The following is a 26,142-nucleotide window of genomic DNA, read 5'->3' on the forward strand; positions in this document are numbered from 1 at the left end:
TGATTTAACAAAAAAAACCCCACAACAACAAAACACAAGAAAAACTATGTGCAAACAGGAAAAAGCAGCAAGAATGTTGCCCTTCATACTGATCATAGTTTCTCTGCAGCCCCATTGCCTACGTGTGTTTAATAATGTGGCAGCCCTGTAGTACTGCAATCTGCTCAGTGTCCGTTGGTTATTCTGCTCCTCAGACCTGTCTGTGATGAAATGATAACTTGTACAGAGGCAAGTAGTATGCAAATCAGATCATTTCACATGTTTTCCATTATCAGGTGCCCCAAACTGCTGAGGCTGTAGGGTTTCATACTCAAGACTGAATATGCCCAAATTAAGGCAAGAATGCAAATTTCATGTCCTTCTGAGGCATGATTCTACATTAACAGTTATTATTATGAAGGTACACATGAGGGGTCTGGGGAAGGGCAGGGAGATGGTCACGAGAAGCTACCTAAACAGCACTTCCAGCAACTTAAAGTATGTCTGTTTTGTGTCTTTCAGGCTTACCATGATCTGTTAGAGAAGCACTGGCAGGCACAGTGGCAGCTGGAAGAGGAAGATGACTGTGAAAGCACAGAGGCTGTTGTGGAGCTCTACAAGGTACCACCTCTTGTGATATATGTTATTCACTAAAGTAATTCTGAACATCCTCTAACCCTGCGACACAAATGTGAGGCCTTAGTGCAGGAACTTGCATCAAAGATCATGGCTGTCACAGGAAGCTGGGCTGACAAAACAGATTGACAGTTTTTCACAGTAACTTGCCTTTTCCATTATCTTCTCAACACAGTGTATTTCTTAAACTCATGTTAGTCAGAAAGTATCTACATGATCTTCCAAGATGTGCTGTATGGATGGCTTACAAGGTTGTATTAATGTTTAGAGTATACAATATGTGACATTACTGCTAGGAGAGAGACTTCACTTATGTACCATAATAATCAACTCCTCACCATGGTACGATAATGCTATTCTTGGTTAACTTCTCTACATGTCCCGAAATAGTTTTCTCATCTCTTTTCCTCTCAAAGAAATTATTTTGACAGTGGTTAGTTCCCTGAAATGTGTTCAGGTCTGTGGTACGAGTAATATTTTTACACTTCTTAATCCTACTGATTTGGAAAAAGTGTAGATGCATCATCTCTTTACGTCATCTTTAATTATTTTCTGTCTGCACTGAAAAATAAGATAACTTGATCTATCTGATGAAGACCAAAAGTGTAGATGGCAGTGACCTTTAATTAGTCTGAAACTAATCACTTTTAGCTCTGCAGGATCCTTGTCATGATTAATTACGACCAGATCAGGGTGTTATGGAAACTTGTTCTCTCCGGCATGTCAAGATAAGATACCCACACAATCTTAATTAGTGCTGGTCCACATGCACTTTTAAAAATTCAACTGAAAAAAAAGTCTTTGTATTAGGAACAAATAAAAAGTTTTTATCCCAGTTTTATGTAATACTGCAAGCAAGCAACAGGAGAAAAACTACTGCTTTGGAGAAAGGTAAAATTTACTTGCAGGGCTATGGCCACAAATCAGAATAAATTAATTGTACAATACTACTTAAGGAAGGTCAGCATGTCTGCTGAAGTTCCTGTGCATGCTCGATTCTCCAGAGTTAGTTACTTCTTCTCAAGCCCCTTTTTCATTTCACATGAAGTCTCTAGAGACCAAACATTTTTTCCCGTGTAGTTTCACTTTATTTGTGAATTATGTTAATTTCCTTTGTTGTATATTCTGCTTTAGTGACATTGAAATCAGATTGAAAATCCTACTTCTTTCAACAGCGTGCTAGGTAAATTTTCCATTAAAGAAAAATTGGTCTAGATGAATTAAGTGTTTCTAGAATTGCCAAGTTTCCAGGAGAGCTGTGCGAACTTGAACTCTGCCAATTCACTCAACTCAAAGCCATTATATTTCATATTACAGCTGATCTCATTCTTAGACACATACAAACACTACCAGACATGAAGACCTACAATAAGTAAAGTAATCCAGCTGGCATCCATTGAGTGATAGTCCATAAATCTAATTTCCAATAAAACATTTACAATGAAACTTCTCTGTTGTCATGTTTTACATAATAAAGAACTTCACCCCCTTAGCTCTAAATCCAGATACTGCAGACTTCTCAGTGCACCTTATAAACAGCATAAGCTAGAAAGAAGAGAACGTATAAATTAGCATAATCCTACTGGACATAAATTGAATTGTTCTGACTTTTACAGCTGAGGGAGCTGCAGTAGTTAAACATTTTGTTAAGACAAAAAAGCAAACATAGATATGATTTTGAGGGAAGGAATTGCATTTCACAACCACTATGCTTTTCAGTCTTCATCTCTTTCAGCACACTTTCAAAGCAGAACTGTACTTTGGACAAGCCTTTCCGTGGCAGCAGGGCCTCACATCTTTCCGTGGTTTCATCACCTTTCTGGAGGGAGAAGTTACTGTTTCCAGTGGTGAAGGCAAGAGAAATTTGAGGTATTCCACAGTGCAGAGGCGTGACTGCAGGTCAAATAGACCTGAGCAAACAATCATTAGACTAACCAGCTGGTTACTAATAACTCTCCCAAGGTGATATTCAGCCCTATGCTGCAAGTCCTGTATCTCAGTTGGGTTTGAACCAGCTAGTTTGTAACACCAGCTGATTTGGGCACACCTACTAACTCTGCAGAGCTTATTGTTGTAGTTCCAAAAGACTTGTATTTTAACCAATAGTCATTTGCTTAGCAGAGAGTTCTGTTTAGTTGCTTTTTATCACTCCACTAGAAACTGAAGCCTAGTAATATTATTGAAAAACTGAGTGGTACTCTCTGTGTCTAGGCAAACGAGACACACTTATCATGCTCCTCACTTACATATATAAATATTTCTCAGCCTATGGTCCACAGGCATCCAAAGACTGCAAGACAGTTTCGGAAAGATTCATTCGTACATTTATAAACACAGTCAGAATGGAAAGAACTAGAAGTAGTTAAATATTTAGTTATTCCTAATTTTTATTTTGTTGCACGTAAAAATTAGCCTTGCAAAGCTGCACGAGGCTGTTGTGCTTCCCACTTATCCAAGTTAAATAGCCCTTAGCTTAGGCTCTTTCTCCTTCAGTTGTGCACTAGTATGACTTGATTTATTTCAGCAGTCACCTTGATTTGTCCTAGTTTAAGCAAGCAGGGAAGCAAACGTGACAGACTTAGTTACTTGAATAAGTAGAAAAATAACCTCCATGCAAGAGATGATATTGGAATGTAGGGAAAGGGTCAGCATATAACAAAGCAGGGAACCAATGAATATCCTAGGGAGAGAAGAAAATATGTCACTTCACTGTATTTGCCATTCCTCTGTGGGAGAATGTCCTTACCTTGTTCTCACAGTGTTCTTCTAAGCCCTGCTCAAAGCTCTCCACCATTTCTTTTGCTCTTTTTGCCTTTTAAATGTGAGTTCACTGAGATTTATATGGCCTTCTAGCACTAACGTAGCCTGTAGTGTTACAGTACATCAATGAATTATTCAAATTGGTGAATAAATATATAAAAATGCAGTGATCTGGAAGCTGACCCTGTTTGCAGAGAATAATTGTGTAAGTTTGTTTTGTCAACACATGAATAAATCAATTAAAATGATTTAACCAAGGTCAGCGGAATCTGTTGTTGTCTGAAGTGAATGAAGGTGTTGTATTTAGAAGATTACATAGGACTTTTCAACCACACTAGTGAATTAAAATAGTGCACTGTAGGTGAGTGGTGTTGTGGTGAGTAGGCAGAGGCTCTGTAACAATTTTTACAGTCCAAGCTGAGCACTGTTGATGAGTGATTTTAATTCACACACTGTCATTATTTAAGAAGGAATTGCATCAAAGCTAACTGAAAGGCTCAGCCTAATATTTACAGTAAAGGTAGCCTTTGGAGTTATCCCATACACAGGGGATACTCAGTTGCAGGTTTTGCAGTTTTGTATTGGTTTGTGTAGCTATTGAATTGCAAGGTTTAAACTGACATTTTCTTGCTTGTGACAGTGAAAGCCTCCCCGTCCCCCAACACCATGTATGTGTTATTCTGTTTCTCCCGATCTCTTGGGAAGATAAATGGCTAGCTCCCTGCAAGTCTTCTCAAATTTAGCCTATCAAATATTAACCAACCTTTAATCTTTTCTTTCTCTGGGTTATTAGTTTTGTTGTTGTTGTTTTGTTTTGTTGTTGGTTTTTTGTGTGTGAACTACCTGCTTATTTCATCAGGGACAGGAGAAGTGAAAAAAGGTTAATGGTTAACAGCTCATTATTAAGAAAACAAACATGCAGATTACACAAAGTGAAATCAATTAACAGCCAAGAATTACATAGTCCTTGATAAGATAATTATTTTTCCTCAGCTTTATCATCAAAAGCATAAGAAAACACAATTTACTGTCATTTGTAATTCCTTTTTGGTGATAGCAGTTCACCAAAATGTTATTTCATTTGACTTGACAGAACATAGAAAAGCATAAGAATTTAGATTAAAAGCTATTAAGTATTGAGCATTATCAACAGGCAATGCAATAAACATTTTATGAATGAGTAAACATGAATGTGAAGTTGAAGCAAAATATATTTTTTTTCCTCAGTTAATAAAAGGGAGAAAATTATCTTCATCAAAATTGTAAGTTCAGGTTCCTGAGACTTAACTCTTTCATTTCTTTCCTTATGTAATTTCACCAGCATGAGATATGGTTAGGGATGCTTTTTGCAGGGTGGATGGCATGTCTCTCTATCCAGAGCTAGCTCCTTTTCTAGATGAGCCACCCACCTCTTGTGTCAGATGGAAATCCTGTTCCTGACCTCCAACTCAAATGCTTACTTCTGAAAGTGTTGCCCTATGATTTAACCCAGAAAGTGTGAAAGACAGTGTGATCTAGGAGATTAAACATGAAATTCCTGCTACATGAGCTCAGTCTGATTCTACATTTGGGGTCTCATTAAATTTAGTCATTTCAAGGAGAGCTTTGAAGTCCTTAACTCTACTACTACATTTGCACATTCAGTTACAGTTCTGGGAAACATTTGATGTATCTGTAGAATCACATCCAAATGTTTCATTGATTAGCCACTACTAAAGCTTATATGAAGTTTATGGTTTTGTAGTTGTGTACTACCTGTAACCTTGACATAAGTCCTAGTATCCTTCTTGGCCCTTCCTATCTCATCTCCAAGTGACCTGAGTCATTCTGTTGCCCAAAATGGTTGACTGGCCTCAAATGTCAACAGTAAGCTGAAGTAATTCAGCCTGCTTGTAGGCATTCACATACATTCACTGTGAATGTACGTACTGTTGTGAAATACAAGATGCATGATGTGAATAAGTTTCATTATGAAGTTATTTCTTGCCTTATTGCTTAAGAAAATGTATTTTATCTCTGTGTGGATTCACCGTTTTCTAATAGCTATATCGTTTAAAGGATATTCCCTTATCTGAGAAGCACATTTCTAAAAAGGGAGGACAGTACAGAAGGTGAAGGTCGAAACAAGAACCAGTGAGAGTGAAAAACTAATTTCAATGAATCTCCATTTTTAATGTGTAGAAATAAAAATTTTTCTTTGTTTTATTAGCTTGTGCTGAGGATGACTTCAATGCCATTATTTTCTACTGGTATCAATGTGCTTAAAAGCAGGTTACTGGATTCAGTTTGCAGTTATCATTTTGGAATTCTTATGAAATAGGGGAGGAAATGCATACTGTCAATTTTTCCCCACCTATCCTGAGCTTATGATGTGAAGTATCTTCTAGTGACCAGTGCTGTCCAAGAACACTGAAATTATTGTAGGGTGTATGACCTACTGAATTTCTTTCCTTAATAAGACACAGTATGCCCCCTCAACAAGAATCTTAGCCTTTGGACTTCTGATGATGCAGAAGTGCTCTACAGCTTGGCTAGAAATTTTAATTCTTTTAATGAAATGCTATTGTGTCCAAAGTTAACAAGTAACTGTTAGAAGTTAACAAATAACTATGGCATTGCCCCTTGGAAATAATACATAATAGAGTGGCTGGTGTTTGAAATACAGTACAACCAGCCTTTCTAAATATATTTTCCTGTTTCATAATGTCATTATTCATTTTATTCTCATCTGCATGTAAGAACCACTTAATCAATTGAGATTGAGGGAAAGCATTAATATTGTTCTTTGGATCTACAGTGAAATCTGATAAACTGTGTATTTCCCTTGATTTTTGACAAAATTCTATATTTATTGCCTCGTTTGAAATTCAGATGCATTCAGCATTTTAATCTGAGACCATTTTATTTCTGCATATACCCTGTGGTATTTCTTTATGCTTGATGAATTTCTCTGGAGATTTTTTGAAAAGCTTTCAGATTGACTGCCAGGTACTACAAACAGGTTCATTCACTGTTGCAATCAGCTATTCTATTAATGGAATCAATTTGAATAAATTTCATTAAGTGAAAGTTCTACAAGCAAGAGATGACATATCAGTAAGTTCATAGAAACTATTCTGTATGTGTCCAAAAATAAGATATTGGAAGCAATAGGATTTCTAAATGATTTCATTATTTTCCTGTAGAAAATAAGCTTTATAGTATGTATTGTGCTGTCCTTGTTTATGGTCAAACTTACTGCTGTTTCATACTGAGTATTTTCTTTAGAGTACAAATAATTTTGAACAATTTTCTTAGCTTAAACTATTTTCTTTTCCTGGGCAGTTTGACCTAGTGGGTGCCAACCCTGTCCACAACAAGGGATTGGAACTGGATGAGTTTTAAAGTCCCTTCCAACCCAAGCCATTCTGTGATTCTATGATTCTTGAGCCACACTGGTAGAATTCAGTTACACTTGCATTTTTTCCTAAATGGAGACTTATCATATTCCCTAACAAACATTGCAAGGCTATTCCACCATGTTTCTGTAAGTGCAGCATTAAACAGTATAGCCATCACGTTGTACACGTCCTTTCTCCATGCAGGGCACACTGTACTGTTGGTGTTGCACTGACTTCATGGATTGTAATATTCTTAGTATTATGTGTTCGGGTTAAAAAACCCAGTGACCAGCTGAGAAGAAGTTAGTATTATGATAGTCTGCACTGATGGTGGTTTATGTTGTGATCCGTGGCTGCAGCTGAGACCAGTAAGTGCAGGATTTGTGGCCTGCACAGAGCCGAATTTATAATAGTAGTTAAAGTATTCTCTACTGTTGAAAATCACTCTTTTGAGGGCTTAACAGCACTTGAACCGGATTCCTATTGCTTTGCCTGTTTGCAGCATCTAGGAGATGAAAAATAATACTCTCAGTCCTGCTCATCTTCCATATTTTCACCCAGCATCATCATTTCTAAAGGTACTATTGATGTTCCTGGATTTTTAGTCCCACTTTCTTGTCCTTTCTCATCAATTTCAGCAAATGGCTGTAAGGTGTTTTGCAAATGATTAAGCACCTGTGATTGAAACATAGTCAATTTTTCCTGAGTAACTATGTACCCACTTTGGTAGCACCAGTGCCAAGTATGCAACATAATTTGAATCTGTGGGGAGTGCAAGCAGAATACTGTTCAATTTATTGTCAAACGAATAGCATAACAACAAATAACAAAACACCTTCTTTAGGTTCTGTGCAAAAGATTTCCTAGTAAATAATAATACAGGGTTGTCAGCATGCCAAGCAAATGCTATCAGTTCTGAAGCAAAGTATGTTGTAAAATGATTTAGTTGCCATAGGTGGAAATCTGTTTGCTTAAGAATAAAGTTCCTTAACACCTTGCCTCAGATCTTTTGAGATTGTAATAGAAATGCCACAGACTCCTCTAGACTCTGAACTGTTTTAGACCCAAGAGAATTTCTTATATCCAGGAACACCCAGTAAAGGCAGAAGAATTAGCTTGTGTGGAAAGGCTAGAAAAGCTCAAAGAGACATTTTACAGTGACAGAGTTTTTAAAATGTGGTATAGGATACAGAGATTAGGAACATGGAATCTGAGTTTATGTTAAATCCCAGGATTTAGAGGCTTGAATACTAAAATAAAGAAACAGCAGCAGTGAGAACTCAAACCGTTCAGCATTAGTGTTGACAAGATAAGCCAGGTCCACAACAAAACAGCTCATTAAGACAGTATAAATCCTACTTCTTATTATAACAGGAACTGGTAACTATAATAATTAAGGAAGAGAGATCCTTTTTTTGAGACAGGATTTACCTATGCAGCAGATTGTCTCTGCAGTGATGTGTACAGCCCATGGCACTTTCCTTCTAATGGGGCACATTTCAACCAGTAATTTAGAATGCATGGGGTAGATTTTGTTCCACTTCTCACTGCTTCCCAATGCCTAGTTTAGTTGTTTAATCTGGGAAATCTTAGCAGCACAGATGTAGCTATGGTCAGTACCTACACAGTAGGCAGCTGGCAGCTGTCCAGAATTCTTTGGAATGCAATTTCTTGTAAGACCACTTCTAGTTTATTGAAGAATGGTCACTTAACGTTGACTCTCCACTGCCATGTTCCTGTGCTGCCAGGAACACCTTGAGATCAAGTTTCCAGTGCACCTACATAGTCTTGGCCAGACGATATAGCCCTGCTAACCAGACCATTTCCTAGTAAGAAAAGGCTCTGTGTGAAGAAATAAATCACTGTCATGTCCACGTTGGGAGTAGTAGCCAGAAATGAGAGAAGTGTTAGCAGAAATGAGATACCCAACTGGTGTGTCTTTGACTGTCAGTTCTGTCCAGGACCCAGTTTCTGGAGCAAGTAGCCCAATGTGAAAGTATTCTGAACACTTTGAGATTAAACAAAGTTAGTGGGAGCTGGATACTGAAAACACTGCATGCTTTTAACAGGTAAGAGAAGGGAAGAAATCAAGACAGCAGATCTTGAAGGTGTAGTGAGCACTTTTGATAATGTTGTGCCTTGATTTTATCCGTAAGAGGAGTTTGCTGCAGGGAGCTGTTGAGCTAAGCTATTTATTGTTTGTGAAACAGCTCATTAATATGGTGATTAGCATCCTACATCACAGGAGGAAAATAATAATTTTATATTCAGTGCACATCTTGCATACTTTATGTTAAATGAGAAATACAAAATATTTTCTTCTTAAAATCTGCCCACTTGATGAGTATTGATAAACCTGAACACTGAACAGATAAAGATCCTGTGAAAATGGTATGTGAACCTAAAATTTATCAGTATGGGGGCATAGGCACAGAGCCAGATTTTATATTCAACCTAAATTGTGTTCATTTTTTGTTTCTGATTACTCAACTTTGCAAATTTATCATCCTCTTTTTTATTTTATTTATTTTTTTCTGATTATGTCTTTATGATACCGCATCTAAGAGTTGGGAAGCATTCTTACAGAATATCGTGTTATATCAGTGTGCCACCCAAAAACAGATAAGTTCACTTGACATTTTTATGTGTATGAGCTGCAGACAAATGTTTTTGACATTTAGATATAAACGTCTGTGCTTCTGTTGAGAGACTCTGGATTTGATCACTTAAGAGATTGTGATTAAATCCATATTTAAAGAAAGGCAACAGCCGGGAGACATGAAGTACTTGCTTTTGCAACAGAAATGCTGCAAAGAGTTTTAAAAATATTAGCTGTATTTTAAAAGAAAATGAATAAATCTTAGTATTTTCAAGAGGGCTGAGTGATTGACGATGAAAGCATAACCACGCAGACAATAAAGCTTTTTTGATTGCTGTGGCAATGTTGAAGTCACACAAAACCAGCCCTTCATCCTGCTGGAGTGCTGCAGTGTCTGTGTGACCTTTCCATGTCTTTGTTTTCTCTCTTCCTCTAAGGAAAGCTACCTGCACTCAGTTATTCTCCTCAGGGATTACCTCAAATTTCTAGCAAGTTTGCAAACACAGCTTGTGTCATGTCACTGTGTATTTGACATTGAAATTACAGGTTTTGTAAAGGTTTAGTAGCTTGGATACCATCTGACTAAATCACCCAAACCCTTCTTGTGAATGACACAGCCTCAGCAATTGAAAACCACTCAAATGAGACTAGTTTTAATAGAACCACCATCAGATGTTTGTTTTCCTAGGCTTGAAGCTGTTCTGCATCAGGATGGATTTGAATAATTCTGTCCTTCCAAAAGGCATTAAGGAGAGTCATATTTTGGAGCAATAACTATTAACATGATAATTGTCAACTTTGTCTATCTAAATGCTGTGCTGTCCCTTTTAACTTGTCCTTACTTCTTGCCTTCATTCGTGTCAGCGCCCTTAAAAATATGCCTAAAATTTGTCATGCTACACAAGGTTCTTTCCACTCAAACAGGCAAAATAAGTCAAGTTTACCACCTGTCACTACAGCCAGTAGAACATGGTATTATTTGCTTTGCAACTGCAGGTGGACAACAGTTAGGTATCAGAATCTCATTCTAATGCCACTATGGCATTTTAAATACTCCAGTGCACTTTAAACCAAAACATCTATGTTGTTACAGGCTCCATTTACAGAATCTGCTCTAACTAAAGCATTACTGGCATTGTATTTTATCTCTAGGTGTCACTAGTCCAATACATTAACTGAAGCATGATTCCCTCACTGGTATCACGCAGCATGCAGTGAAGTAGCTGCAAAGGGCCGTGAGGTTTGCTTTCTCACCTGTCTCACTTTGTCCCTTTTTGTCTCCCTGATAGGAGCTGTATTCTAAAGCTTCCCATGCTTTAGCAGAGTTGGTGAATGAGCTGTTTCTTCAAACACTGCCTGTTGTGACCGGCCTCTCTGTAAGAGAATGTGAACTTCTGAAAGAGGACTGGCAGGAGAATGTGGTCCCTCAGCTGGAGAAGTGGGACAGCCACTGCCAGAAACGTTGGAAGCTTTTCAAGGAACAGCTACTGCAAGAAAAAAAGGTAGGATCCTGGGACGTTAGGGTCTAAAAACTGGATATAGAAAGAAATAATCTGTATATAAATACACAGACCAGAACCAGACTCAGGATGAGCAGTTTGAGCTGGTGTATGGAGTGAATATACATGCTGTGAGTGTAGACTCTCATAGAGGAGTCAGAGAGTAATTACTGAACATCTGTCCACAATGTTTGGCAGCTTTGACAGCACATAAACATTTTTTGACAAGTCTTCTGTCTCATTTCACAGTGTTCTCGACTCTTGAACATCTACAGAAATAGTTAAAAAAATACCTTCATCAGTTTACAGGAAAGGAGGCATTACATGCTTCTTACGTACATACTTCTTAATCATTTCTATGTATTAATACTATAATCACTGGAAACATATGATAAACGTTCTACATAAAAAATTCTTCTTAACTCTGATGCAGTGAAGAAACATATGTCCATATTTTTTATTCTGTTTGTGCCCAGCACATAGAGGACACTGAGACCAGAGGAGAAAAACAACAGAAATAAAGCAATGTTAGGGCTTCTCTACTCTGGTCCTTCTGCAGACCCATTGAATGTTGGACATTGCTCAGGACCAGAGAGGATGTAGTTTAACTAGTAGATGGATGTAGTTTAACTGTAGATGATGTAGATCTCAAGTCTAGAGCTTATTCCAAAGACTCTGTATGCATTCCTCAAGTACTATCATTGGACACAGCATGTACAAAGACTGAATGGAGGAACTAACACCCTAGGATTATTTCTCAAGAGATTAAAACCGTTAGTTCAGTTCCAGCAGCCAGTTGATGGAGAATAGTTCCTTGAACAGTACTGTATGATTAATTCATTATATTTGAATTCAGATGTTCCAGTAATGGCCAAGCACAGGATAGTTAGATTTAAAAGCTGATTTTCTATATTTCCAGAGTACTGTAGCATTCATAATATAAAGCAGATGGCTTCCTAGCTGGGCAAAAAAAAAAAGGAAAAATAGAAAAAAAGGAAAAAAAAAAGAATTTACTGATCATTAATAGTAATTACTGAGCTATAAAGGAATTCGCCTAAGTAAGTACATAGCATTCACATTGGTCTCTGGGTCACCAGCAGTGTAGCTGGGCATTCTTCAACATAAAAATTGCATGATCAACAGATAGGGCTTTCCTAAGGATGAGTGATTCTGTGCGATAAATTTCTAGAAGAGAGTTTCTCCTACTGGGAAAATGTATGACTCTTCAAGAAGAGTTTAAATGTTTAAATAGGTAGTTTTTTTCACTTGCACACGTGGTTTTTTTTTTAGAAGTAGTTTGAACTCGCCTGAAAGAAAAACTGCTGTATCTCTAAAGAGAGTATGTAGGGAAACAGCTACTCCATGAAGGCTAGGCTGGCATATTTTCCTGCATAAGCTAGTGCATCACACAATTAACTATATTACATTTAAATTCAAAATGCATTTCTTGACTCTTTCCTAGTATTAACACAGCGACATGTACATTGAAATAGTGAGCTGACACCCATATCCTACTGAAAAAAGCACTTGGTTTCCACCTTTATAAAAGGAGGGATCAGATACTTGTGACAGGTGATTATGACATTTGGGAGATTCCACAGATGTTGGTTGCACTGCTGATGACTAAAGGTTCATAAATCAATATTTATATTGACAGGCCTTTTAATTTATCAGATGTTTTCCAGCAAGAAATATGTCTCTCATTTGCCTTTTGACAAGTATACTACAGTAAAGAATTGCATAGTCTTTACAGCCTTAGGAAGCCTAGCACCAGAAGAGTTTTCACAAGATTATTTAAGCTTTCCAAGGTGGCTCAAAAAGACATTTTTCCCATTTACCTGAACTACATTTGTTTGAGATTATCTTTATGCATTTATACATATGATGACCTTTGGGGAAACAGAATCTCTTTTATGCATGAAAATTAAAATTCAGTTTCATATTTAACTTTTACCTTATAAGCTTTAGAGTATGAGTGAGGCAAACAGAAATAGTTGACTAATGAAAATAAATTGTGAACATTCTCCCATGTATCTCCTGCCTCATGATTTCCCTGGAAGAGCACTGCCATCTGTTACTCAGAGCAGGCTGCTGCAGTAGGGCAGATACTTGCTTGGCATTCAGCGTGCATCACACACCATCTACAGGCTGTTAGAAAGAAATTGCTTTCCTTCGATTTCCTGAAGAATCTGTGCTAAAAACGTCAGAGCACTTCACAAGAAAGTGAGCTTACTTGGATCTAATTTACTGTTGTTTCTGAGATCTAACTCAAAGTATTTTATGGATTTCATTACCTACCAAAGGCATGTTCCACGTATTTATTGCCAAAGAGTAATGCTTAATGTTAGCTCTGCTCCAGAAGGTCTTATAATGGACTTGTTGCCAGGAGACAAAACACAGAGAAACTTACAGAGACAAAATGGGGTGAGGAGTTTTCCATCCATTCCCACATCATTGCTTGGCACCACGGAGGCCAATCAGCAGCTACTTATTAGCTTTGACATGAGGTGCTTTTTATTGCTTTCTCTTTGTTTTTCAGATACTAATTTATTTCATAGTGATAGGAATGGCTTATCTTTTCAAATAGCCAAACATTCCGTGGAGCTTTACTTCCCCATTTAACATGATTTTGGCCTCAGTTTTACTGGTTAAATGCAACTTAGGAATCAGAGAGCCCAGCTGTTCTCCAGCCACTGACTGTGCAGCATGGTCGTTTTCTCCATTCTTTCCTAATCTGTCATTCTTTATCAGTATTTTGGAATCACATTGTAGTGGACAATTGCTGGGATGGGAAGGAAAGTGGTGGGGGATGCCAGGTCAAGGGAGCTGAGAGCTGCCTTGTGCCACAGTCAGCCCAAGCCCAGGCTGACTTTCTAGGGGCCATTTTGATTCCCCACCCAGTGCTGCCAACACCAAGACATAGAGGTGTAAAGGAAAAAACACAGCTCAGGTACAGGAATCCTGTCTAAAAGTGTTGGATCTCAAAGCAATGTAAAGATAAAGAACACTTTGAAAGGCTGCTGGCTACTTATCCTGGTGTTGGAAGAGCAGTGCAGTGCATCAAATCACCTCTTCTTCTTACTTGATGAAATAGTTGTCTCTCTTGCTACTTTTAAGTCAGAAGCCAGCAGCCTCAATTTAAGATTCCAAGGGGATCTTCAGTGTAGCATGTGTGCGTGCATGTGTGATTTTTTTTTACTGTTGTGAGGGTAGAAAATACCCAGCCCTCCAGGTCCATCCCATTGAGCAGCTGAAGTGTTACTATTGGAAGTGTTACTTCCAATAAAAAATACACTATTCTCTTCCTGCTCCCAATTAGTCACAGAATCACAACATCGTAGGGTTTGGAATGGACCTCTGGAGATCATCTAGGCCAAACCCCTGCTAAAGCACGTTCCCTACTGTAGCTCACAGGGGTAGGTGTCAATGTGGTTTTTCAATACCTCCAGAGAAGGAGACTCCACCACCTCTCTGAGCAACCTGTGCTCTTCACAGCACCTTCACAGTAAAGGAGTTCTTTCTCATGTTCAGGTGGCATTCCCTGTGTTCCAGTTTGTGCCCCTAGTCCCTTGTCCTGTCACTGGACAGCACCGAAAAGAGTCCAGCCCCATCCACTTGTCTCTTGCCCATTAGATATAGGGCACACTGCTGGCTGATGGCAAACAATTTCCTAGTGACCTTTAGAGGCAAAACACTGATTTAGTATTTGGTTAAAATCTCAAATCTTCCTTATTTATCATCCCTACTTAAACGTGTAATAACTGTTCTCAGACTACTTAGTAGCTGATGCACTTCTTTTAAGGTCAATCATTGTGCACAGGGGATACTTTTTGTTGTATTCTAGGCTTTCTGTTGATCTCAGAAGAGTGAAGAGACACATGGTAATTTTTGCATACAGCTTATGTTAGATGCAGTCTCAGTTAGAAGGCGACTCATTCTTCCCCTTTGTAAGAAAGTCTACATTCTGCATTGCAGAACTATTCTATTTCTTTTGCAATTCCTACTACAGTCTGTGTCTTCGTTATCTATCATTCTGAGTGCCTTTTTTGGATAGGACATACCACCACCAGCAGAGGTGTTACATTTTTGTTTCTTGACTGTAATATTGTATCATCTACAAATCCAGAAAACCTCTCCTGTCTTTTGTAACTTGGGGACCCACCTCTGTCTGCTGCTGGAGAGCAGGTGGGAAGACAGGCCCTCAAGAACAACTTCTGGATGAATAAGCAAGTCTCTAAAACCAATGTGAAGCCACATTGGAACCATAGGCAGTCTCTTATTGAACACACTCCTATAGAAAGTTAAGAAGTCCTTTTCAGCTCTCTTTTAACTGCTGAAAGAGACAATAAAATGACAGTGCAATGACTCAAGTTGGTTAACCAAAACTATAATGGACATCTGCAGAGAGGTGTGAAGCACTAGGAAACTATATCCAGAGAGCTGCTAAAGGGAAATAGTAATACAGCTATTATTATTGCTATTACAGCTATTATTTTGAGAAAATATTTTATATCATTATGATACCTGGAGTAGACCTCAATTTGTCATTTACAGTATGCAGTCAGAGATGACACTGTGCTTGAACAGGCTCTTTGATTTTAAGAATGACCCAGGCTCAAATTAGCCAAGGTCTCACTGCCAGTGCACATCTTGCGGCTCCTTGTGAGAGCAACCGAAGCACTGTGCACTGCTGTGCAGACTTCTCTGCTGTGTCTCTCATGCTCCTTCCATCTGTAACACAGACTGCCAGCCCATCCTTCCCAGACATCTAGCATAGGAGGATGTGCTCTGGTAAGGCTTTCTACATGGAAAGGGTTCAGTTGTATGTACTGCTGAGTATGGTGCATAGAATGCACTGTTCAGGAAGGAAATACATTTTTCTTATAATGCGAGAGATTGTGTGGTTTCTGATGTTCTGCACTTCCTTGGGGAGTTAATTCTGTGTTCACAGATAAAGCCTCTCCTACACAGATTGCTGCTTCCCAAGGAAAAGACTATCTAATCCAATATAAAGGCCCAGGACCACTCCTAATTCCTTGCACTAAGAGGAGCTGCAATTACACACCTGTTTTTCTGCTACACAGATTGATCTGGTGAAATCTTGCTGTCTACAATAATATAAAATTTACTCCCTTGTGTTCTGAGTGAGGCTAGGACATGAAGGGAAGCTGTCAGAGACTTGAGTATTATATTCAATTTAGGGCTCTGCATAGGTCTGCATGTTACCTGGTTACACTCAGCTGCCAGCATAGCCTGAAATATACTCTTCATCTCACAGTAATGGAGTTTGGACCTTACAGTCATTTCATCTTACAGTCTATTATTCATTAAATTCTGGCAATACAGTAAACAAAATCTAAGTCTGTATCTCCAAAAGTTTAGTCCAATCAAAAGTCCATCAAAACATTTCAAGATTCTTTGATAAAATACTGCCTTCAAGGAACTGTAAACTTAGAGTTGAAAAACCTAATCACAAAATCTCCATTTCTATTTTCACTGCGTAATATACACAGAAGTGTGGTGGAGGATGATTATCTTTATTTTGTGAGGTTAAAGTAAACACTAAATCCGTACTAGAGAAACAAAAAGTCAAACAGAAGGCCCACTGCAACTTGCTGATAAGAGCTGATGCAAAATGTTGTGCCACATTGTTCTTTTTTTCATGGTTCCTCTATTGCTGAAATGGGAAAATCTGTAGGAGACGGAATGGGGATTACTATTTTTAACAAATATAAAAATAAACCCCTGATTTATCATATGGTGATCAAAGTGATGGAAATGAGAGTATCTTAAGTCTGATTTTTTCCCCTGCTTTTAGCTATGGATAAATGAATATGCTCTCTCTTCTGTGATGCAAAAGCACCTGTCTGAGAAACAAGAAAAGATAATGCAAAGCGTCATGAGCAGACTGGGCTGCCTCAGCGATGAGTAAGTATGATTTTATCAGTAAGCAGTGCGGTAAATCTGCAGTGCCACAAACACTGATAAACACCCATGTATGTTATGTTGCAGAAAGCAGTGCTGAGGGATTCTAAGCATTCTCAAACAGAGAGACAGTTACTGTAGGTTTTAATCTTGAGTAGTAAAAAATTTTTTTAAAGAACAAAGACCATAGACTCTTCATAAGTCTGAAGTCTTCTTTGATTAGTCAATTGATATGCATTCTGAGTATCTATTCCTATGTTTGTGAGTAATTCCTAATCTTGAACTAGCTTCACTTTGCTCTCTGTATGTCACATTGGAGTAATAACCTTCAACATAAAATGTTCAGTCTGGCACTGTTCAGCGCTATCTTTGCTTTCTGCTATTAGAGTACCATGGAAGTGACTCCTCTCTTGCATTCTCTATCTATGCTCACTAATGAAACTAACAGTTTTATCTTCTTTGTTCAGCTGAAAGTCTCTTTAAGAGGCACCTTCTCAAAAGAAATTCTGTGTTATATGTCTTGTTTTGATTAAGATGTCAAATGACTTCATTCACCACGGTATCCACTTTACCATAGATCAGTGCGTTTAAACACTTGGCTATCTGGAATATTAGTATTACTGCCACCATGCTCCATTATTTTGTCTGTATTTTTCAATTCAGCCTTCTGTTTTCATATTCTCTGACTTTGACATTTCTCATAGTTCGATATCTGAACATCTCACAGTGCCTTACAGGTACACAAGTTGGATACAGACACAAACCCACTCTGAAGAGTATCGTCCCAAATGCACACAGAGCAGATTTCACTCACTTTGTTCAGAATCTTCTTGAAAGTGTGTTCACTTGTTCTAACCCTGCCTGTGCTGCCAGCTAACACAAGCTTCTTCAACATCTCTTCAGAGTGTGCTTCCTTGCTAATCCAAGGCATGCTCTCCTGCATTTTCTTCTTTCTTCTTCCTTTCTTCTTTCTTCTTCTTCTTCTTGAAATAGCTTTCATGCAGTTCTGATTACATTCTCTTTTCATCTTATTTCAAGTCTCCTATGAAAAAAGAGTAATTATAATTGATTATTTATCTTTTTTCTTCCTGTTTTATTATAATTTAATTTCAACATGAGAGAATTAGAGGTTATACCCATAGCCAATATCCATTCTCTATATCTGAGAAACATTCTAAGGCATGCTTTGTAGGAATGAACAGTAACTGTCATCTTTGAGTAATGAGTTTCTTGACCAGAGGTGTACAAAATCAGCAAGCAGCTTAGCTGAGTGACTTCTAATGGTCTTTTTTGCAGGTCTGTCAACTACATATTGCAGAAACAGCGTCTCTTGCTGTGTTCAGTATGGAGAAGGTTAACTCTTCGAAGCATTGGAATGGCAGCTTTGACCCGCATGAGGATGTCCAGAAAGAAGAGCTTGCTCCAGGAGCTGAGAGAGCAACATATGCTGCAGAAGAGCTCCTCAACCTGTCAAGATGAAGATCAGTGGCAGCTACAGAAGGCAGTGGTAGGTACAGTAGCCTGGAGGGTTTTGTCTGCAGTTCTTAAGTGCTATGATGTCTGGCATTGGACGTAGCCACAGATCTCAAGTATAAAAACATTCATGTTCCAAACAGAGAGAAAAAATCCTGTCAAAAATATACCCCTCTTGACATAGAAGGTACTTATGTGTTCCTTCTTAGTTTGGGCAGACATTTAAAATTCCCTAATACTTAATGCAAAGTGTATAATGTACTCTACATAAGTTATTGCTTTATGGTAAGAGAAACTCCTACTGGCTCTTCTAGAGATCACAATATGTGCTTGAAAATTCCTTTCTTGAATGTCAGAAGAAATTATCTATTTTCTTCAACAGACCTAGCAAGTTTTTGTGTACTGTTGTCATTTTTCATTCTGTTTTCTTTATCCTCTGTCCATGAGATACTTAATGTCCATTTCCCTGACATCCTTCCAGATTCCTGTAGGTCGAGGTAACAGGAGAAAGCTTAAAGGATTATTATAATTTATATTCCCACAGGTCACTTCCGTGTATGTTTGTCACTGTGTTTTGGGGTTAATCTTTCTGGTTAATACTAGACCTTGTTGGTTATTCACTTACCCACAGCACGTACTTAACTAGAACAACACTGCATTGCTGAAGTCAACATCAGAAGACCCTCCCCAGCAGGCATCAGCATGAACCCCTGCCCAGTTCATTGCTGCTGCCGGTCTGGGTAGAACCCATCCAATACTTTGTGCTCCATGTCATCACTGTGCGGTCTGCACAGAGAGAATATTGTGCATGCCTCTAATTCTCATTGGCTTGACATGAACCCTAACTCCCCACTTGGGAGAGGATTAAGGAAATTCTGTCCCTGTTAAGCGTGAAAATCTCAAAATACATTAACCTTTGGAAGAAGTAAAATACAGCAAAATACAAATGCATATGACATAATTCCTCTTGTTTCTGTATTTATGTTCTTTCCATTGTTCCAACTCACTTAGATCCCACAGGGACAAGAATTGGTGCAATCACTGTGTTCCCTAACAAAAATGAAATGTTGCCAGGTACTACTGCTATTTTGGACTGTATCCATTACAGCCTCTTTCCAAGGCCAGCTATGACCAATCTCACAAGGAAATGCTTGAATATATGTGTATAATATCCTTGCTGCCTAAGAAGTAGAATCTATGTGTGGAACTGTGAAGAGTCAGAGACAAAACAAATGTTAGGAACAGCCTCCAAAATTAAAACTGATATATAAGGAGTTAAGGAAGAGGTTAGTTTGCAGACACTCAAACAGACTTTTAGACACTGTGTTAACTAAATTTAATTTAATCTTATGCTTAAATTAATGTGAGGGTATTATGTCAGTCTATTTATTTCATAACATGACATTTCAGTCTTTTTTAAAAGGGAAAAACTGTTTAATGACTTTATGACTGCCTTAGAAATGTCGAAAACGTGTCTGAGCTCTAAATAAAGACATTAGAATAACCAGCATTAATAGGCACATCATTATTTTCCATACACAAATGTGGGCAGAGCAAGTTCTTTTCCTACTTCCATTTGTTATTTACAAGAGGGAATCAAATAGGGACTGTTAAATTCCTCAGAATAATTTAATTTTATTTAGTTTTAAGTGAGAATATAAGAGGGACATCTGCAACTCAATAGAGGGCAGTCTGTGGAAGACTGTAATACACAGGGGAAAGAAAGAACAGGTTGTGCTGCTGAGCGTGTCCTCTTGTGTGCTGAAGAGAGCTTAGAGTGAAAGTGAATTTGAAAAGTAGCATAGAAAATAGTGGCAAGGATGGTTGAAAGATCTTAAGAGACTAGAACTCTTCAGCCTAAAAGAAATGTGAATGTCACTGGTTTTAAAACTGGCATAGAGTTTGTTCTGATGTCTTTTTTTCTAATAAAAGAACAAGAAAACACCAAGCAAAGCTACTAGATTCCTACTTGAAAGCCACTTGATTTTTTCAAAATGAAAGAATATGCTGCTAAGCTGCAGAATTTGTCACGAGGATACTATAGATGGCAAGAGTGCCAGTGGTCTCACTATTAAGTACTTAGCACAAATAGACCTACTTTTTCTCAAAATTGTACGAGAAGCATAACTGTGTGTTTGCCTTGTTCCTGTGCTATTTATCAAGGTACCCACAAACGTCCCTTCTTGCAGTCAGGGTATTTGAGCTTGACTGTTTTTGCATAGAAGTAAGACGAAATACAAAAGTACAAATATGAAAACTGGAATACATCACTTGGATATGACTGATGGGACAGAGTACTGCTGTTATAGTACTTACGATGACAGAGGCAATAACCTTGGTGCCAAAACAAATATATGAAGTAACTGCATATAAAATTATGCTGGAAATTAGATTAAGGATTAAAACAGTGATTTTCTGAGTGGCTGTAGGATTTTTTTTCAGAGTGATGCTGGCTAAAGTTGTGAGTTCACTTGAATGGCAGTGCTTGCTATCATCTTGTCTAATTACCAGGAGTCTCACATTCTGGAAGAGGAAGAGAAACTTGAGGAAGAAACACAGCAAACTCATTTAGAATTTCACCAGCAGTTAGTAACAGAAATCCAAGAATCTCTTCAGTTTCTTCAGCAACACATGGAGAAAGTGATTGGACGGACGTTGCTGCAGCATGCCAGACAGGAAGCTGCAAAAGAGAATTCAGATGATGAACAGGAGTTCAAGGTATGAAGGTGTTCAATAGCAGCTTTCTTAAAAAATTGAGTTCTGCTTGGATAAATTGGAGGGCAACTCCATATAAGCATTATCCTATGTCTAAAAGTATCAGAAGGACAACATTACAACCTGCTTTAAAACTGAAGATAACTTGCAAACGATTTAAAGACTTAACACCTATGTCAAAGTACAATATTTTCTAGTGACTCACTATAGCAGTCAAAAGAGCTTTTACTAAACCAAACCCCAGAACATTAAAGCACTGAGAAAGTTCTTGATGACAGAAAATCACAAAAATGAGAAAGAAATGGAGGTGACCATCTATTGACAAAGATTTTAAAGTTAATTAATAGTACGCAGCTTAACACTTTAATTCATAGATTAATAAAATGAAACTTAATTCATAGATTAATAAAATCATTGCAAATATTTGAATTTTCCACATAAAGGATAATCGTATTAGATTTACACACACACACACACAAAAAATTACTTTGCTGGTATTTGGGTTTACAGGCAAAGAGGGCTGTGAAGATTGAACAGTTAGAAGGATAGTCCCTTCTCCCGTGTAGGTGAGGCACATTAGAATGAGGCCAGGCTCTCCTCAGTGGTGTGTAGTGATAGGACAAGGAGCAATGGCCTAAAATTTGAACAAAGGAAGTTCCATACAAACATGCAGGAGAATTTCTGTATGGTAAGGGTGATAGAGCTCTGGAACAGTTTGCCCAGAGAGGTTGTGGAGCCTAGCTAGTTCTGTGGAGATACTCAAGACCTGTCTGGATGACCTATTCTGGACATGCCTGTGCAACCTATTGTAGGGAACTTGCTTTAGAAGGGGGGTTGGACTTAATGGTCTCTTGAGGTCCCTTCAAACCCCTGAAATTCTGTGATTAGAAAGATTGTACTGTAATTTTTCATGTTCCAGCATATCAGTTTGTCACATTTTTAAAGCAGAAAATCTACAATCTTGTATGTGTATACAATATTAATTTAGGTCTTCAGTTTTAGACAGATCAAAACACCTAGCTTTTTACTTAGAAAATGAATTGTTCTTTGTAATATGTAATACAGGAGAAACTGGTAGAAGCTGCTGTAGAAAGTGTATATGGGACCAGCAATAATATCAATAGACTGGTAGAAAACTACTATCAGCAAGTTGGAAAAATCACAGAAGACTACGAAGGCAGAAAACTTCAGCAACTGAGATCCTTACAAGGTAGGTATGATATTGACAGCTATAAGATATTGTTGTGTTGTTTTTTTGGTTTTTTTTAACAAATACTGATAGAGAGAGTGAGAAGGGTGTATGACTGGAGCCTGCAAAGTAGACCTTCCTCTAAGAAGGGATGAGATCTGTGTTTGAAGTTCCTGGCAGACAGTCTGGTTTCTCTGAGATGATTGCCTTCAATTTTAAGAAGGAGGTTCTTATATTCATTCCATTTATGACTCAATAAAATGCTATTCTCTCTGAAATAGAGAAGATTCATGAGAGGATACAGCAAAAAGCCAATCATTCCCATCCTGAGTATGAGCTACTGCATTGTTTCTTGCTGTCAACCATGACACAACCATTTCACAGTCTGTGTGACTGCAAGTGAGGTTTATGAACTCCTGGATCCCACAGATATACAGACACTTCTTCCTGGAATTATTTCTAATTGTTCAGTTCCTTCAGGACAGGAAAAAAAGCAAGCTGTGATTATTGATTTCTTCTGCAAACTCTCTCCTCTCCTCTGGATGAAGGCTGTTAAATGAATTAAATTAAAGGTATTAAATGAAGTTAGCAAGTTAGTAGAATGACAGAAGCTTTGAAGTATTTGAGACACATGGAGTGGATGAATGAATGCTTTTTCTAAAACTTAAATTAACAATTGTAAGTAGGATTGAGTATTTAACCAAAGAAGAGGATTTCTGAAGAGGAACAAACCTATCCACATACTTTGGTAGGAAGGATTTCTGAGCTCCTGTTAATAGCTAGCCATGCTCACTGGTTATAGGAGGTTGAATCTGTTTTACAGTGGCCTGTTATGGATGTTGAAGCCTTAAAATTGGAAGCTAAAGTAACAGGAAAATATCTGTGCAGGGATTTTTGATGACCTGTGTTTTAGACATTGGCAGCCAGCAAGGCAGTCAGTTATTCATGTTCTCACTAAGTCTCTCTAAAGACCTCTTTGACCTTGATTTAGCTGACTACAAACAGAGTCTAAAATTCCTTTGATTTGGGTTGGTTGCACCCCTCCTATGAAGAAACTGAGGGAGTTGGGCTAGTCTAGCTTGGCTCTTCTCCCCAGAGAAGGCTTTGGGGAGACCTCATTGTGGCCTTGCAGTACTTAAAGGGAGCTTACAAGTAGGAGAGGAACCAAATTATTACATGGTCTGATATCAACAGGACAACAGAAAATGGCTTTAAACTGAAAGAGGGTAGACTTAGGTTAGATGTTAGGAAGAAATTTTTTATTCAGAGGGTAGGAAGGTGCTGGAACAGGTTGCCCAGAGAGATTGTGGATGCCCCATCTCTGGAGGCATTCAAGGCAAGGTTGGATGGGGCCCTGGGCAGCCTGATCTAGTGTTTGGCAACCAACCCATGGCAGGGAGGTTGGAACTAGATGATCTTTAAAGTCCCCTCCAACCTAAGCTATTCTGTGATAAGAAGGAATTAAAACTGAAGCCCACTGCTAAGCACTTCTCTGATGTGAGTGAGCTGAGATGATCCACTGTCATTACATACATAACTGTTCTTGTTTCGTGGGTGTTTTCATATGGCTGTCAACTAGTCTCCCACATAGTCTGAAAGACCTGGAATACTGGTCACTAAAGCCACAGAGAGCCTTCTGGTCACCATTTTTTTCTCCTAGTGTTTGTGGAGATATATTGTTTCAATGAATTGGCATTCTGTGAACTATGAGAAAGAAAATTACATGTGTAAGCAGCTACTGAAGGAGCACATCTTCTTTTCAACTGAAGAAAAATAAAATTCTCTCCTGCAATGTAAGCCTGCAGGCATGAGGGAAGATGAGAGTATTTATGTTGGTAATAAACATAGGCATGTTTGAGATTTTGGTGGCCTGAGAAAAACTAAGCTGAAACTGAAAGCTCAAATGAACTCATACAGTGAAAAATATTGCAAAGATACATGTGCGTGGTCTAACGTGGCCCAGTTTTTAAGTAACAGCAAGTAACTACTTCTGCTTTGTTGGTACTTCACATATTAAGAGAGAGAAATAGGTCTAATAAGAGCTTTTGATGCTCTGGTATGTATAAGTCCTTTTTTAACCGAAGTCCAAATTTGTGATGCAGGCCCCACACCTTTCTCTTTTCAGCTGTTGTATTGCCCCTAGAAGCACTGAAATTTTCCACTGCAATTCTTAGCAGCTGGAAGCTCTGCCCCTGGGCTAAGCCCCGTCAGCCAGCCAGGAGGCAGGACATACATGTTTCTTTACTTTTAGAAGGGCTGGTTCTGTTAGGAGATTTCCCGGCATGATTACTACGCAAGGAGAGAGTGGTTCCCCTCACCAAATACACTGTCAGCCTTAGAGATGCCTGCCATCCTCTCCCAGCATTCAGAAAGGGTTAGATGCTCCCCAGATGGTTGTTAAGTACCTTAATTTGTTCTGTATACCCATCCATTTCTCTCCTTATTTTAGAAAAATGCAGTGGTCCACAACAGTGGGTATGAGGAAAGGGGTCCTATCCAGCAGATTGCTACCAGGCAGGACTTTGAAGGCAAGGTTCAAGACCCCGCTCAGCAAATAAAGAAATTAATCAGAGTGTGAGCATTAGTGGAAGTACTGAAATTACTTCACCTTCAAATGAAGGGAAGTGCAGTGTTAGGCATCCTCAGGCCTCAGAGTAATTGAGGGTTTTTTTATCTGGCAATGTTTTCATAAAATTTCTCCTTCCGATTCTGTGTTAATCACTTAGCCTAGTGGGGGAAGCAGATAAGAATGGGAATTCACTGACATTATCATCTCAGCTAAGCAGTGCACAACCTCATGTCTGATGGTACAACAAATCACAGTGGCAGAGCGAGCGTGTGTGCTTGAGATCTTTAAGGAGCGATGACTTTGGAAAGACTACCTAGAACAGGGATTAATTTGTACTGATTCAAAACATAGATTGTCTGGTTGCCAGAACTCAGAGTAGAGTTTGTAATTTTGAGCAGAAGATTTTACAAAAATGCTATTTCAGCAGAAAGAAGTGAAAGGTACAGACTTAGAAAGAAAGAAGAGAATGAACAAGCACTGAAAGAAAAACAGACCAAAGGCGTCCTGAATGTATCATCCACAGTCCACCAAAGGTAAGAGCAAGCAGAAGCACTGCTGGCTGTTGAGATGTTTTGACTCTAGCAGATTTATATCAACGTCTAGCTGAATAAATGTTTTAGGTTTACGTTTTATATTTTGTCTGTGATGGAAAATAAATATCTGTTGCCAAATTTTTCTACCCTTTGATCTCAAAGAATTACTTTCTTATTAAACAGAACTCATTAATTACAGACTGAAGAACTATATAGAAACAGTTTGAAAAGACAGAATGAAAAGCAATGCCAAAGCATACACCATAATTTAAAATAAATTTAATGTAAATGCGGAATGGGAATTGCTGTTGTCCAATTCATTATATTCCATCTTTTCTGCTTTAAATATAAAAAATACATATTAATTTGCTGTTGGGTAAATATATACCATAATGAAGATAACATTTTTGAAGGATGAATAATATTCAACATGGCAAGAGGATTTCATTGAATGCCTTTGATGATTGAGATTGTTTGCACAAAATTTAGTCTTGAATGCCTCAGATGTTAATTAGATAAAAATCATGTTTAATATATTATTGGTTTTATGGAATTTAGACTGGACAAAAAGCACCATAAATCCAAAGAATTAATTATCATAAAAATCTATGTTATAAAGGTATAAGTTTGCAGGACTTTCAAAGTGATATGCACATAATATATATTTTGTAATTAATTTATTTCTTTATTCTTCATTATTATCCAAAGTAACACTGCATGTGCAATTTCGACATTTTAAAATGGTTAATTCATTTTTAGACATTCTGCTGCTTTCTGTTTTTCATCCTTGTTTGAATTAATATACAAATAAATTCATCTAGGGGAAAGGGCTTCAGAAAATATCTGCTAATGTTCATTATCAAGCTCATCGTTTATTCTGACATG

At 38.1% G+C, this 26,142-nt stretch overlaps 1 protein-coding gene across 3 annotated transcripts in view; it reads left to right on the forward strand.

Moving 5' to 3' along the window:
- EVC (EvC ciliary complex subunit 1) overlaps positions 1-26,142 on the forward strand; it is a 53,408-nt gene that overhangs the window by 22,460 nt on the left and 4,806 nt on the right. For 2 of the 3 annotated variants that reach the window (NM_001005347.3, XM_046940197.1), the window contains 7 exons: positions 502-600; positions 10,644-10,856; positions 16,672-16,781; positions 18,075-18,285; positions 20,763-20,969; positions 22,032-22,176; positions 25,149-25,257. In NM_001005347.3, coding sequence (NP_001005347.1) covers positions 502-600; positions 10,644-10,856; positions 16,672-16,781; positions 18,075-18,285; positions 20,763-20,969; positions 22,032-22,176; positions 25,149-25,257 — 1,094 coding nt within the window. The remainder of the gene's footprint in view (positions 1-501; positions 601-10,643; positions 10,857-16,671; positions 16,782-18,074; positions 18,286-20,762; positions 20,970-22,031; positions 22,177-25,148; positions 25,258-26,142) is intronic. The other variant, XM_015285762.4, reaches the window with a different exon arrangement.

This window comes from Gallus gallus, chromosome 4 (assembly GCF_016699485.2).
Source record: "Gallus gallus isolate bGalGal1 chromosome 4, bGalGal1.mat.broiler.GRCg7b, whole genome shotgun sequence".
NCBI classification, from domain to species: Eukaryota; Metazoa; Chordata; class Aves; order Galliformes; family Phasianidae; genus Gallus; species Gallus gallus.